The sequence below is a fragment of the Phyllostomus hastatus genome, unplaced genomic scaffold, assembly GCF_019186645.2.
Source record: "Phyllostomus hastatus isolate PE091 unplaced genomic scaffold, TTU_PhHast_1.1 phas_contig_283, whole genome shotgun sequence".
Taxonomy (NCBI): Eukaryota; Metazoa; Chordata; class Mammalia; order Chiroptera; family Phyllostomidae; genus Phyllostomus; species Phyllostomus hastatus.
Window position 1 is genome coordinate 17758448 of NW_025333833.1, and position 15483 is coordinate 17773930.

Below are 15483 nucleotides of genomic sequence, written 5' to 3' on the forward strand. Positions count from 1 at the left end.
CTTTTGCTTGAAATCCCTTGCCTTGTAGTCTGTTAATTTCCCTCTTTTCCTTACCATGCACTCAGGGGTTTTGTGAGCTCTGAGGGTGGCACAGATGCCCGAGTGCCGTGCCAGGTGCATTTCAGCGATATCTATTCATTTCTTGATTGCCAGGACACAGACATTATGTCATATCTGAGCTTAGCTCATTGTAATCGCTAAGGAGGCATCTACAGGAAGAGCACTATGTCCAGAAGTACCCAGGTGGGGCTCATGTGTGAGCTGACCAATCAGAGGGGGCAGCAAAGGATCACAGGCCCGAGCCTGGACTCAGCCACTGCCATGGAACTATCCGGATGCAGGCAGTGCCTGCTGAAGACCATGGCTTTCCTCCCCAGAGGTCTGCTATGTGCCCACTGTCTTGGATCTTGGCAGGAAGCAAGCCTACAGCTTACGTCTCTACCAATTCTTTTCTGTATGTGTTCTCCCCGTCCCTCCCAAGATGGGTCATTGTATAAGATTTTCTAATTTGAAATCAAGGGACCAGCTATAAAAATGGGGTTGAAAAACATGGGCCATTTCATGAGAAATGACTCATCATCTCCATACATTCTATCAATTTCACTGTGGTCAAAAGCAGGTGTTTCCAGTCTAGGAAGAAGTAGTTTGCATTTTCAAAATTAACAAATCGGACCTACACTGAGGGAGAAACAGTGAGCCATGCAGAGCCCACCAGGGAACTGTTTACCAAAGAATATGAAGCTCATGGCGGTGGTTTGCAAACAGCAGCAGACTAGCTTGTGTAAATTCCCTCCATTTAGCCATCGCTCTTCAGCCTGTCACAGATACTGAAGGGAAATGCAGAAACAGGAAATTACAGACTATTTTAAACAGCATGTTTTATTAAACTCACTTGCTGATGCACTTTATGGCAGGATGCGAGATTCAAGTGTTCATGACTTACATTTTTGCAAGTGCTTTTCCTAAGTGAGTTCTCCTGGCTGAAAGACAGCATGTACGCAGGGTTGGAAACAGTCTTTAGACTAGTAACTGTTTGACCCTAGGTCTTGTAGCTGTATCACAGAAAACGGAGAAGTTTTAGCCATGGGAAGAGAATACACCTTTCTTATCCACCGTAACTCAAAGAAAGTGCCGGGGGCATCATGTAGTAACTTAAAAGACCCCTGATGAGCGTAATTTAAACCACGGAATCAAAACACAGCTATCCGAAAATACATTACTAGAAACCATACATTATTTGTTTCATTATCTAAATAATGATTTCACTCTTTTCGTCATGTAATTTAAACCATCATTGTTAATTCCACGCAGAATCCTTGTTTTTGAAATTGGCAGGGATGTGGTCACCTTAACTGCGACTTCAAGTTTAAGGGACTGTCCTAAAAATGGATTGGAACAAGCAGTTCTTTTCAAACACATTTCCTGCTCACAATTTGAGCAATACAAAAAGCCTAGCTGTGTCGCATAAGAACCCTTATGTCCTTGTCTGATATTTACTGTGAGGGTAACATCTCTGGCAACACCCATGTCTTCTGCAAGGTGTTCTGGGCCCTCCTCTTGATACGTGGAGAGGAAGTTGTCAAGTGGAGCTGTAACGCAAGTTCATGATTGGAGGGGTAGGTAGCAATGCTTTGAGGGAGTTGTCTATGAGCTCTGAAAGTACATACCTTCGTTCACTTGCTCCAGCATTTATTTAACAGAGTAGCATGTAAAATGGTCTCAGTTTGTATTGTCTTAAAAGGTCATGCATGCCAAAGATGCTTCACCGTAATGATTGACTATCACATAGTCACTGCCAACTATCTTGATCTTTCCTCCCTTTCTCCCAGGTCCCTGCCCCTGCCATCTTGTTTCCAGGACCCCTTTCAAGGTGAAGTGTAGAATAATAGGGATTTTAGAGTGGAAGCATATGCTGATGATTACCTTGGTCCTTTTAAAGTGCTTTTACAGACCATCTTCTACACCACCCACTTTTTGAGAGGAAGGACCAGAGACAAAGGTTAAGGATTTGGCTAATGACATGCACCTAGATGCCTGGGGGAGTAGCAATTAAAGGCACTCTTGAGGAGCGGGGCCATTTTCTTAAGTGAAGATTTCTCCTCATTTAACTTTTAAAAGTCTGGATTCTGCCACATCAGGCTTTCCTCAAAGCTGAGCACAGCAATGAAAAAAGGTGCTACTTCCAAGTGGAGAGACAGCAGTGAGAGGTGAGGAGGTGTCTTAGCTTTTCCACTCTCTGAGGCTGAACTACAGAAGAACTGAGTTCAGACATTTCACTTACTACTAAGGGGCGCCCTGGCCGTTCTGGAAAAACCGCACTTGGTATCTCCTGGGCACTTGCTGTCTCCTGGGCAGAAATGACAACACAGGCACACAGGAGGCCCCGAGGCTCTGACACCAACAACAGGAGTGTTTTTGTCATTTAGATGGAAATTTATGAAAATTTTTTTTGTTTTGGTGACAACAAAGTATTCCCGTTAGTATGCTGGAAATATTCTAGAAACCAAAACTTGGCAACTAAGAATTATAAATTTTCATGCTGCTGGATTCAAAAGCACCGTTTCTACTGCAGAGAAGCTCGAGTGGGTTCCACTGAGCAGATGCGTGAGCCCGCAGCTCAGGTGAGCGCTGTGGAAAATCACCAGCTCCATCATTTACAGATCTGCCATTAAGATAAACATCTGGTAATGCTGGGCTTTTACAAAGCAAAAGAATAGGTCCTTTCTTTCATATTTAAATCTCTATTATGTATTACACTCATAATAAGAATGCTACATTTGACAAATTAATTAGCTTCCAACTAGCTTTCCCCTTTCTTCAAATAAAATATTAGCCTCTAAGAATAACATTAATAGAGAATTGCATGGAATACTACTAGCATTCATCTGTAGCTGTTCTAACCATTTAGGCGTGGGTCATCTTGACAACTTGACACTTCCTACAGGAATGAACTAGGATTCAGTATTTATAGATTCATTTTATGCTATTTTTTCCCCAGACACTTTGCAAAAACTGAAGTCTTTAGGTTCTTTAAGATAAAACCTCATCGATTCCCCCAATCACATCATTTACTAACACTGGACTCTTAATCCACAGAAATCTAAACCTACAAACTAGGATGGTTCTTAAACTCCTGTCATCTCTTCAAGGAAAAACTCCTGCGTAGCCGCTGCCCAGGATGGTTTCTGGACATTCTGAGTTTAAAGGAGAAAGAGCCATGGGAAAGAGAAATGTAGCCGATGATCATTAAAATAAGACAACCTTAATGAATTTTGATCATTTTAATAAATATATATCAAGAAAACCTCACTTTATTACAACACATTCATATACAAGCATCTATCATCTAAGTTTTCAACATCAAATGTTTATCAAATATTGAAAATAAAGGACAAACCTTACTAGACTATTCAGCCATTACACAAGAACATGTTTTAAAAATTGGTCCTTGTGGACATTGTCCAAATGATGATCCTACTCATACACTGTATGAATGAGACCTATATTTAATATTAATAGCAATAATAAAAAAGCTTTATCTTGGAGAAACTGGGAGGACTGACTTCTTTCCTCCGTTTGGCATTTGGTTCTTGTGCAGCACTGTTTAAGGAGGCCCAAGTCCACTAGTAACCTTGGAAATTGGAACACAGCTCAGCGGGAGGAGTTGGCTGAAGTAGGAGGAAGGAGGGTCAGAGGGGCACTCTGAGCGCTCTTACAAATGTATAAATTAGAGAAATTATTGAGAAAAATGTTCACCCAATACATAGTAGCTATTGCCGACCAAGTCCCATTTCTCCAAAATAACTTTCCCAAACCTAAAATCTTTACATTCTTTAAGATAAAACCTTATTGATCACCACATCATTTATTAACATTGTGCTTCTTAATCAACAGCAAAAGTTATATATAAAAAACCACATGCTTTTATAATCTAAACGAGTGAAATGATGCAAAACAGGTTAAAATATAATGCATGCCACTGGTTCATGAACTGCATTGGACAAGAAAACCAAACCGAACAAAACGACCCAAAACCCAAAAAACCCAAACCCCAGCAACAGACCGTTGCCATAGAAAAGCTCAAGCAGCTAGCGCTGGTTTCCAACAGCTCTCTCTATTGTTTCCTCCAACCCTTTCTAAAAATGCCAAATTCAAAAACAATTGGGCATCAAAAATAAAGGAAGAATAGAGATGTCGAATCAAAAGTGGAACGCAACAGCTCGAAGTAACGGTTTCCAAACAATATTGATCCACCCTGTGTTTTTTTTTTTGTTTCCTGTTTGTTAAATCCCTGCTGTGACTCTGATTTATCCTTAATTTTCACATTGGCAAAAATTAAGACAAAGTAAGGCACCAAAAATCGCCCTGTATAACACGTCTCTAAAAGCCTCGGACACCCCATGGCAGGCAAGCGGGAACTTGCAGGGAGTACCCTCCGCGCAGAGCGCCGGTTGCCGCCCCTACACAGGTGTGTTCCGTTTACGTCACATCCTCGTTTCATCTGTCACACAAGACTGTTAAATACAAAGACTTAACAGCACCACGAAGCCATTTCACCTAGTTCCCTGTCTTCAGTCTTTTATTCAGAAAAAAAAAAAATACTGTATCATATAGATGAAGCAGACATCCTTTGCTGGCTATATGGATTTGTTTACCAAATAACTACCTAATTAATTGCAAACACTGAAGTTTCTTAGCTAGTGACAGGCTCTTTGGGGGTAATGGCAATATCACAAGGACACACTGTCCCCCAGTCTAATCTACTGGTCTTTCTTGTAAGAAAACTAAGACAGACTTTTAAGCATGAAGTCAACTGTTTTCTTGGTAAAACCGCCACATTTCTAAGTAGCTTGCTGATGACTCCTATACAGATGTTTTACGCAATCTGCTCCCCAGGCGCTAAAGCGACACGGCATGTTCACGGCATAATCGTATCGGTCGCACAAAACTGGAAACCCCACGCAGAAGGGAATGGATGAGCGCGAACTGGTCATGCTGGGCATGCGTCAGAGCGGTGGTGCGGCGGCGCTCGCCTTTCACTTCCTTTTGCTGCAGCACAGTTTGCCACTCGGCGAAGGCTCCTTTTTCCTTAGGGACTTTTTCCAAGACTCACTTACACTGTTTTTTTCATTATAGCCAGTCTCAAAATAATCATAAAATTGGCCTTTGCACTCAAAAGCAAGGTCACTTCCCACGGGTTCGTGGCTGAGGGGGGCACCATCCCTGTTGGTGTCGCTATTTGCTTTCTCATCACTTAACTTGGCCTTTTCCTGAACACCAAGTGCCCTGACATTAGTGACAAAGATTTCGTTGGCAGGTATCTGGCCATCACCCTTGTAAACTGGTGCGCTGCCTACATTAAAATCCACCTGGTGGGAACAACTCGGCAAAGGCAGGGGGGGCGAGGAGGAGGAGGTGGTGGCGGCGGAGGCACTTCCGACGTTAGCATTGACAGAAAGGGGTAAATTTAGGTAGTGACCACCACAGTCCTGGTAAAAGCAGCAGGCGTGGATCTTCTCACACTCCTCTTTGGCCATCCGCGGTCGTTTCCGGTACGGACAGTCCTGAGCCAGAAACCACTCCGGGGCGGGGCTGCCATTGAGCGAGCAGGCGGGAAAGCACCAGTTATTCTGCATGATAATTTCGCCATGGATCCTTTTCATCAAGTTGTTTATAAGGACAGATCTCCGGAGGTACACTTCAGGATCATCGATAAACTTTAGCTTTTCTAAGGACATGTAAAGGATGTGGGCTCGTTCCTCAAAACTTGAGATGGTCTAGAAATCAAAAAAGTAAGAGAAAGCTTAGGAAATTGGACTATGTAAACATACCACCACCACATACTTCTTTCTCGGCAGTTTCTGGATCTGGGAATGTTGTGGTCCCGTTTCCCCCAGGTTCACTTAGAGACGTTGTCCTCGGCGCTGCTGAAGTCCCTCCTGCTGACTCATGGGCGTGGTCCCCAATGCAGACCTCCGCAGGGACCCGGCAGGTCAGGTCGCTGGCTCTTTCTGGCACAGTGAGGGGCATGGAAAAAACACTGACCTATGTTGCTGGGGGTCAGGAGAGCGGTTTCTTTGGGGGCAGAGAGGCAGTGACTAGAAGCAGGCACATGGAGGGGGGTTCTGGTGACATTGCTTCTGGCTCTGGGTGCTAGTGACATAGCTATGTTCACTCTGTGACGTTGATCAAGCTGTACTCTTATGATACTTGTGCTGTTACGTGTGATACAAATATCCGTGCACACACACACACACACACTCATATACTGCATGTCAATAAATCAGAGTGAGTGAGTACCCTTTGAAGCCTGGCCTGTCCACGAGGAACAGGAGCCAGGCTTTCAGTGTGACCCCTCTTCTCATGCCTCTGGGTTTCACACTTGCAGTTATCTCTCATCAACAGGGGGCAATGACAAGGAGCAAAGCTCAGAACCTGAAAGGATCAGAAGGGCCAAAGTAGCATCCTTCTGGGGCCAGGCAGGAGAAGGGATGCCGACAGGGAAGGAGAGGACTCGCTCCTGAGCTGGGTGGCACCATTGCCGTGGGATGTTGGCACAAATCCCGTGGCAACTGGAAAACTGCTGTGACCACGCCACAGACGACAGAGGAAAGAAATGGCCTGTGTCCTGGGGGCCAGCTATTCCTGCTCATAAAAAAAAGCCCACTGGTAGCACAACCCAAGGGGCTGTGAACTCAACCAGCTGAAGCTGACCAAAGGCAGGGACTACACCTGCTGGGGAAAGACCAGCACCTGCAAGGTCAAAGTGACAGCTAAAGGACTGGGGCTGTGAGTGGGGTGTGGGTAAGAAGTGACAGAGAGAAAGATGAGGCAAACAATGAAAAATCAAGCCTGAATTTCCAACAACTATGATCTGGGTTGATTAAATCGGCAGTTTTGGGAGGTTTTTTTTGGAAGGAAGATAACCATAGGGAATAAGAGCTGGTATTTGAAAAGCTTAGATGGCCAGTTTCACTCTTGCACACACTTTCCCGATTCTGTTATGATCTTATAACATATGCAAAAAAGTTAGTTTTGGTGTTTTTTGGAGAATGGATGATATATTTTAATAGATTAAACACATGTAACAAATGTGCAACAAAGTGCATGTTTCTACTTTTGTGCACACATTTAAGGGACAGTGAGCCCACCCCTACGGGGGCGAGACCAGCCCACAGGCGCCACCCCCACGTGGGTGCGGGCAGCAGTGGCACTGGCCGCAGGTGCTGGCCGGAGCTCAGGGCAGCCACACGTCGTGGAGGAGCAAGGGCATTCAGCATGGGTGCAAACCAGGACGGACCATACCCTTAACGCAACGTGAGAAAAATGAAATCATTTGTATAAAAGATGTTCGTTGGATTATCTAATTTTGTTATTTCTGGGGAGAGGAGCTCCTGCTGGCTCTTTCTTCAACTCCTTGTGAAAAATAACACAGGACCCAAAAAAGCGACAACGCTTAATGTGGCTCTGATGAGAAGTAGCTCGTTTTCCTTGCTTGGGTGGAACAGTTTAATTTTTGGAAATGGATCAAGCAACTGTTACTCAGTATCTTAAACTCTTAATAAAAATAATGACTATTAAAAAAACATACTTTATGGCTACAGCTGCTGAGTGGTGGGTGAAAATCCTCTTCTTCCACATACTTCCTCTTAAAGTATGCGATCTTGGATGTTGTTAAAGGGTTTGAAATTCCCCTGAAATGTGATCCTGTAGTAATAAATCAGATATGACAAATGACATGCGGTTTGCCAGAGGTTCTCCAAACAAAATACTTTTCTTCCCTTTCCTTCTAGAAGATAACTTGGCTTTGTATCTGTCTGTACATGTGGCGATTAAAAATAAACACTTGTCTTAATAGTTGCTATCCTACAGAACCCTGTGACCCAGGCCAGCCTTCCTAGACAATTACAGAGGAAAAATGACATCTTTCAGCATTTACTAAATACTCAGATATTTTGTACAGGCAAACTCATAAGGGGGAGGAGTGTAACAACTCCGAAATAACATTAGCATTTATTCAAATTGTTTAATTAAATCCCAGGGTATCAACACCACTGTTCAAATACATACATTTTAAATTGTAAGCACTAATAATTACACAACTTTAAAATATTATTTGCTCTAGTTAAGGAAAGAAATAATTACCTGTACATTGAAATTATAATATTTGTTCTTTCAAAATATACAATTTTACATATATATTGAAATTTTGGGTAACCAAAGTCCTTTTTGCTCTCAAAAATGTAACATGTTAACCATGAATTCAAGTAGTGTCTAATTGTTAAAGACCACAGCTTTTAATCCTTTTTAGCAAAACAGACTTCACAGGTACTTGGTTTTGCACTGTAGGGTTTTTAAAATTGCTCGTACTGCACAAAAATCCAAAGGAACTTACCTGAAAATATTAGACTACGGAATCAGAAAGAACATATTTCTGTTTTCTGAGCTTTGCCACTTTCCCCTACAACACCAGAGCCAACTGTGTGCTTAATGAAAGGAAGAGACACAGAGCTAGCTGCTGGCCCCAAGTGCAGATTCCTTACTGTCTCATGGGATGAAGGTTTCATGGTCAAGCCCACTGGGGCTTGTCTAGCTCTGAGAACCATGCAGTTCCACAGGGTGGAAAACCAAAACCCAGACTGAGAGTTTCACGATCTGGTTTGGCTCTCTTAAAAATACAGACTCAGGACTTACACACAAAGCAGAAGCACATGTCCAGACTCAGATTTGAATGCAATTTAAATACCCTTCTGGTCCTCTCCCTGGGGCCCTGGGCTTACTTAAGAGAGGCACACAGGCAGCCTGGAAAGTCCCTGGAGCCGGCTCAGCTCCCAGAGGCGCTGCAGACACCACCTCCTCCCACCAGTCTGGCCTCAGAGGGCAGCAGGGGAAGGTCAAGAGCAGTACCTGCCAGCGGGGGGCCGGCTCCCCGGTCTCCCTGCAGAGGAGCCTGGGCTGGCCCTGGGGGGCTGGGACCTCCGTAGCTGTCAGCCTCCCATAGTGTCTGGTACCCTGGAATTTCAGCAGCTCCTTCCGAGACAATGGGCTCGCAGAATCTATTCATGGACAGAACCAGAGTCATCTCTGACAGCCTCAGATCTGAAAAAACAGAAAACAGCCCTAATCAAGAGGCAGCCAGGTGATGACGGCCTGGGCACCTTCCTCCCTTTGCTTTGGGAAACTTTTACTTCTCTGTCCTCCCCTTCGTCCTGAAACATTTCATTATTTGTTCAAAGAAACCCTCAGCAAACTCTCTTGCTGCTAGTAGCTCAGCCTCGGCGTTTGGCAATCTGCATTTCATGGGCGGATCTTTAAAACCCCATTTCTTATTGTTCTCAGATTCCCCTCAGCCCTCTTCGAGACAGCTGCTTTGCCTCCTAAACACATTTTCCTCCTGACCTTGCTGCAGAAAACGTACCGCTAGGAGGCAAGGCCAAAGCCCTTGCGCTTCCTTTCTATTAATAAGGCACAATCAATTTTCCAGCCAATCCCCTGAGAGTCTCCTTTGATGAAATCCGCTAATCAATCAAAGGGAAGGGGCAGGGGAGGCAGAAATCTCCACCGGAATCCTTATTGATGCTCTCGGGTTCGTCTGTTCCGCCGCCCCCTCCTCCTCTCGTTTCCGCAGGGCCAGTTCCTCTACAACATTCTGGGGCTCCCTCCACTTTCTTCTCCCAAAGCGAAGCAGACAGAGACACACTTGGTAGTTGTTTCCACCAGCCCTGATCGGCCTGAACTGGATCTGCCTCCAGTCAAAACACTGAGAGATGAAGACAGAAAATTGGCTCCAGTTTCAAGCCGTGAGTTGCAGTCCCACAGGAGCCAAGCACAACATCAACGGAGCAGGCAGAATATTAAACAGGAGCCAGGGTTTCGGGGGCCAGAGGCAGCCGGCAACTCTACACTACAAAGCCCAGACACAAGGCAGGAACTTTCCAAGAGGCAACACATCACTGCCCTTCTCTCCAGTTCACATCCTTCCCCAGGGCCTCCAGGGAGACAGGGAGCCTCTCTGCCCTGTGATGTGCCCTGGGCTCCTCCACAACTCAGGTGGGCCGCAGTGTCCTCACTTCATCATCCTAAGTAAGGCTCGAGGTAGGGTCGAGATTGAGTTCAAGGGATAAAAGGGTCTGACACTAAAGCAGAAGGACCTAGAGACCACAGATAGATCCGTGGGGACAGCAGAGCAGCCTCAGCTCCTTACTAAGTGCCAATTCCTTCAGGAGAGCCAAACCTCCCCCGTGTCACTTTGCAGTTTGAAGAAGTGTCACAAAGAGTGACGTCGGCCCTGCTTTCTGCAGCTTGATTGTCTTGCCTATGAGCCCGAAGGAGCTAGTCCTAGCTTTCTTCTCCAAATTCTACAGTTCATAATGTTTTGGGGAAAGGGTGAATCTCCTATTGTCTCCTGGGAGGCTGGTATTACCTACATGTTATAACAAGAGTCCACTTCCAGGTAAAAGACACCAGGGGCAGGGGAAAAAGCTTCATTAAAGTGACAATGTCCTTCTGGCTAAGAGCAGCTCTTGGCAGCAATAACTCCATCCTTCACCAGGCTTCTCTTTGGGATCCTGAATGCCATCCCAGCCTCCCTGAAGAAGGAAGCAAAGCCTTCTGACAGACAGGGGAGGTGTCCAGGTCAGTGGCTGGAATTTGGGCTTCTAAACCACCTACCCCTTCCCTTCTCTTTTCAAATGCTCTCCAAAGAGGCAGCAGCCAAAGCTTATTAGAAAATCTCATTACAAGAAGGGGGGAGAAAGGAGGTTCGATCAATTCTCTGAAAAGTGATGATGGCACGTGTTATTAATTTTGCTCTTGGAGACACCAGCCAAAACACTGAGACTACATCGATTGCACAAACTACACCATTCTGTCTGTCACCCCCTCAACTCGGTATCCAAACAAGGCATCCAACCTCATGATAATTTATTCCCTGGAAGACTCTCATGAAATGGTCCAAATTGAAATTCTTAACCTATTTTAAGACGATTGTATCAGGAAGTGCTATTGCCAGGAACACAGGAATCAGAGCTTTTTCACAGGCAGTAGCCCTCTCTTGGAGACTGCAGCGCTATTTTCCAGCTTGAAGTTTACCCTCCCTTTTGTGCTGGATTCTGGGAGTCAGATCCAAGTGTTTTGCCTAAGAACTTTTTATTGCATCCAAGCCAAAGCAGGTTGACAAATCCATGCCCCTTAGTAAAACAAGAAGGCCTCCGCAGGCCCCACGCAGCAATTACCTTTGTTTAAGAGGACGTTCTGTGGGCCCTGTGCTGTTTTATGTTAGTAAGAGTTGGTTTATGTTTTAAGGACTCATTGTTGTAGCTTTTTTGGTTGTTAAGGATTTCAGTGTTTCTATTTGCTAGTATTGTCTCCAGTACATAAAATTCTGTCATTAAGCCCTTGAACTTGATACACAAACTTGAAACACGGCAGAATTGGTTTTTATCTTGGCTGTTTTTTTTTCTTTATGATACCCAATTTCAGTAAGTTGTTTTTTTCCCCTGAATTGGACACTTTTACCCACAAAATCTTGACCTGGAAAGGCCAAGTTTCACCGTGATTTATATAAGTGAGAATAAAATATACAGGAGTTGAGATTACTTGCGAGTGGGGAGGAGATTTTGCAATTGAGTCTTCCTAGTCTACTTAGAATTTACAGTCGGGGATGTTAACAAATTAAGAAGGCAAGTTTAGGGTTCATGAAGAATTGGAGTGTGCAGCGCTACGCACCGATGTTTCACACGATTCTTTATTTGTGTTATATGTGCAGATCTAAACCATCATTGTACTCTGTATGGAGAGATTTACATAATTCTGCTAGTGAATTCAGAAGTTTAAATCCACAGATTTATATGCTGTTAGTATTACATATAGCCACTAAGATGCATATTAATGGCAAAATTTGCCTCACATGACAGGTGAGAGGATTCAAAAAAAGGGTGTTCCAAAAACACCCAAAAAAGAAGAGGAAGGAGGAAGAGAGGTTGGTGCTCTAGTGTGTTTAAAAAATTAGAAGGCTCTGACCTTTCCTCCTCACGCTCCTGCGGGCCTGTTCTATGAGCCAGGTGGATGCAGTGGAATGGCACCTCAAGCATTCCCAGGAGGCCGAGGGCGCAAATGTCAATCTTTCCCAGCAAAGCTCACAGTAAAGTTACCAGGCGTTTCTATGCAGTTTGGTTTTTCCAAAGGAGTGGGGCTGCTTTTTTCTCGGAGCCATTATGATGCTAATAGGAGTGGCTGGCACACCGAACCGGGTGGCTGCAGATTCAGTGGCACCTTGAATCTAGCAGGGGCCTCTGGTCATTCTCTGCCCAGCCCTCTCACATTTGTCATGGAAATTGGAGAACGTTTTATTAAGAGCATTGTGGCGGTCTGATTCCAATACTGAAAGGCGAGGAAGTAAAGGGCTGCTATTTGCAAAGCACCTTTGACACTGCCAGCCTTAAATGTCTTGCCCAGGTGGAACCAAGCCCAGACCTCAACATTGTCCCTAATAAGATCTCAACAGCTCGACCAGCTCTGGGGAGCGGTGGTCCAACTGTCGAGAAGAGGCTGGAGGGGCGGAATACAATCCTTCGAACCCTTCTGAATAGACAGACATCACTTTCCTGCCAGCCCTGGCAGTACACCTGTCTGTGCTGGGAAGTATATTTCTCAACAGTAGCTCCTGGGAGAGCCCAGTGGAGAACCAAGAGCTTTATTTAAGTCTGGCCCTGGTGCTGGGAATGCAGGTCCTGGGCCTTGGGGGGTTAGAGGGGGGTGGGGGCGTGGCGAGGGTGCCTGGGTGTCCAAGCACCAGCGCCAGGTCTCCCCATCTCAGGCCCAAGCCTGGGGTCCGAGGTTTGGAGAACCGACTTCCTGCAGGCAGGCTGGCAGCAGCCATCGGATGCTGGCTCCCAAACAGCCACACCCCCGGGGGTCGGGGCCTAAGCCTCCGAGCCCCTCTCTGGGGTGCGGAGCAGAGCCCTGCCTGCCACCGGCAGCAGGAGAAAGTAAACAACACCGCAAGTGTCTGGGAACAAAGGCAAGTTGTCTTTCCACGGTGCCCGAGTCCTGCGCCTCTCCTGAAGAATAAGAGCTATTATTATTCTTTCTTTTCTTATTCCTTTTTTTTTTTAACCAAGTTTCCTTCTAAGGGAAATAAACACCAAAGGTAGGATTCCAAGGAAATGACTCAGGGCGGTTGGCTGGGCTCTGGCGAGGCTGGCCCCAGTCTGCGCTCCAGCCCGCAGCCGATCCTGCCCGGCCCTCCCTTCCTCCCTCCCTGCCAAGCCGACTCCGCGCCGGAGGCTGCGGGAGCGCCCTGCGCGGCCGTAGCGCTGGGACTGCGGGGACACAGCCGCATCTCCCGCCCGCAAGTGCCCAGCCCGCGCCACACCCCATCTCCGCCGCCCCAGCCGGACACTCGGGAAAGTTGCGAGGGCCGAGGAGGCGGGAGGGGAGGAAAAGAGAGGGGCGGAGGCGTGGACCCGGCGGGCAGCAGCGGAGCCCGCCCGGGAGGTGAGCTGAGGACAGAAGAGCCGCCGCCGCCCGCAGCGCGGCTCGGCTGCCGGGGAGGAGAGTGCGCGGGCGGAGGTGGCGGGGACAGAAGGTGTCAGCTCCTGCAGCTATTCCTTTTCTAGTAAACGCGCGCTCCTGACATCCGCCATCCCCTCCCTCCCCACCTGCCAGGCGCCGCGGCGTCCAGACCCGGAGGCATCCCCCCTACTGGCCCTTGTCCCCTGGGATAAGGGAACAGGCAGCCACCCAGGACCCTGAGGTCTCGCCCGAGCAGCCGCCTCCACCAGTCCCTGGACTCGGCTCAGCGCGCGCAGGCGGCCGCGGTTCCCGCCCAGGGAAAGGCGCCTTGGCGCACTCCGGTCCCGCGACAGGCCCGTGCCACCTCCGCGCCCAGCGGCGCCCTGGCCGCATGCGTCCCCGCTCTGGCCTGCGCGAAACCACTCGGTGACCCCGGCGCTGCCCCGGTGCCCGGAGGCGCGCGGGAGGCCGCGTGGGTGCCGGTCCTGGCAGGCAGAGGCCCGGGGATCGGCCTCGGCCCTTCCGCCCCCGCCGCCCACGGCCAGCCCGGCTCTTACCGCGGGGTCAGCGGGAGGCGGCGGCCGCAGCTCTCCAGCTGCTCCCTGTCCGCTCGGGCTCCGCGCCAGCCCGGCCGCCGGTGCACAGTCGCGCGGGTCCCGCCCGGCTGCCCGGTCGGCGGTGGCCGTTGGTGCGCCGCGGGCGAGGGTCCGGGCAGGTCCCGCCGCCACGACTGGGGCGCCGCGCCGCCGTCGCTGCAGACGGTTATGGTAATGAGCGGCTCTGTCTAGCGAGGAGCGTGTGAAACCCGTCAATCCTGTTTGCCATTTCCCCGTGGATTTCCGAGGAGAGGTTGTGCAGGATGCCCCCAGGGTGAGAGAGGGAACATGACAAGCGCGCCCGCTCTCCCTCCCTCCCTCTGCTCCCGCCGCCGCCGCCGCCGCTCCTCAGGCAGCACACGGGGCGCCTTCCCCTCACCCCCACCCCAGCCCGCCCCCTGCCTGCTTCCCGCCCTCCCTCCCCCTCCTCCTCCCCCCGGTGCCCGGGGACACGCGGGCCCGGCTCCAGCCCGCAGCCCAGACCCCACGCGCTCCCGGCTCCCGCCCTAGCCCCGGGGGCTCGGCTCCAGCTGAATAATGTATTCACTCGGCAACCTTCTGAGATGTCTTCTCTCTTTTTAAATTTGGCTTAGTTTTGTTGTTGTTGTGTGTGCGTGTGACTAAAAAAAAAAAAATCTGTGCGTTCCCACCCTCTGCAAAAGACTTTCTTCTCCTTTGCCACAGCAAACGGAGATGAGAAACAGATGTCTTTGCAGGACCGAGCAGTTACTCCCCCCTCGCCGCCCGCCCCCGCCCGGTCCCCTCCGGAGCTGCAGGAGTATAAAAAAGCAACCTTGGTCTTGCTGCAACTTCAATTGGCAACACTTTCTGGCTGGGGAGCCTCCAGGGAAAACCTCCAGGAAATAAAAAAGTAATAAAGGAGGTTGTCCTTGGTCAAGAGAATGTAATTTAAACCACCCCGGAATCACATTATTTTGCAAATAGTAATTTTCCCCTATATTGGGCTCAATTGGAGTTTGTTTTTTGAAACATTAATTCATAACTTCTGTCTAGGGACCCCTCCGAAGTCGAGATGGGTCATTTCAGGTGTAATGAACGCAGAGGCTTGGAAGGCATAGACCTAATAAAATCAGGGGGAAGGCACCTGCACAAAAGTGTTACAAAGACTATAATGTTTGTTTACTGCTACTATGCCAGATGTGCTAAATATAACACTTCTTTAAAACAGTGATCCTCCGACTGTGGAAAACCAAACCCCTGGCTGCCAGGCTCCCCGGGAGTTAAGGAGAGGCACAGACTGAAAACCGGAGAGGAGAGGAGCAAGAGCAAGGATGAGGATTAGCATCTGCAAATTGAACTCTATCTGATTTGCATGTTTATTTCTTGGAATTGTAATTAAATTTGTGTAATA

General features: G+C 47.9%; 2 protein-coding genes across 4 annotated transcripts; one reads left to right on the forward strand and one right to left on the reverse strand.

Annotated features, from left to right (window-relative positions):
- Positions 1 to 3310: 3310 nt before the first annotated feature.
- SERTAD4 (SERTA domain containing 4) lies at positions 3311 to 14446 on the reverse strand. 3 transcript variants are annotated; one of them, XM_045838318.1, is made up of 4 exons: positions 14073 to 14446; positions 8908 to 9099; positions 7592 to 7707; positions 3311 to 5777 (listed from the first exon to the last, which is right to left on the reverse strand). In XM_045838318.1, the coding sequence occupies exons 2-4, from the start codon at positions 9080 to 9082 to the stop codon at positions 5037 to 5039; spliced, it is 1032 nt and encodes a 343-aa protein (XP_045694274.1). In that variant the 5' UTR covers positions 9083 to 9099; positions 14073 to 14446; the 3' UTR covers positions 3311 to 5036. The 3 variants fall into 3 exon arrangements, with proteins under 3 accessions (XP_045694274.1, XP_045694277.1, XP_045694276.1); XM_045838321.1 differs by lacking the exon at positions 14073 to 14446 and adding an exon at positions 9563 to 9674; XM_045838320.1 differs by lacking the exon at positions 14073 to 14446 and adding an exon at positions 9419 to 9535.
- LOC123818316 (DNA-binding protein K10-like) lies at positions 11890 to 14054 on the forward strand. The gene is made up of 3 exons (XM_045838377.1): positions 11890 to 11915; positions 13270 to 13497; positions 13669 to 14054. Exons 1-3 carry the CDS (start codon positions 11890 to 11892, stop codon positions 13943 to 13945), a joined length of 531 nt encoding a protein of 176 aa, XP_045694333.1. The 3' UTR covers positions 13946 to 14054.
- Positions 14447 to 15483: the final 1037 nt, after the last annotated feature.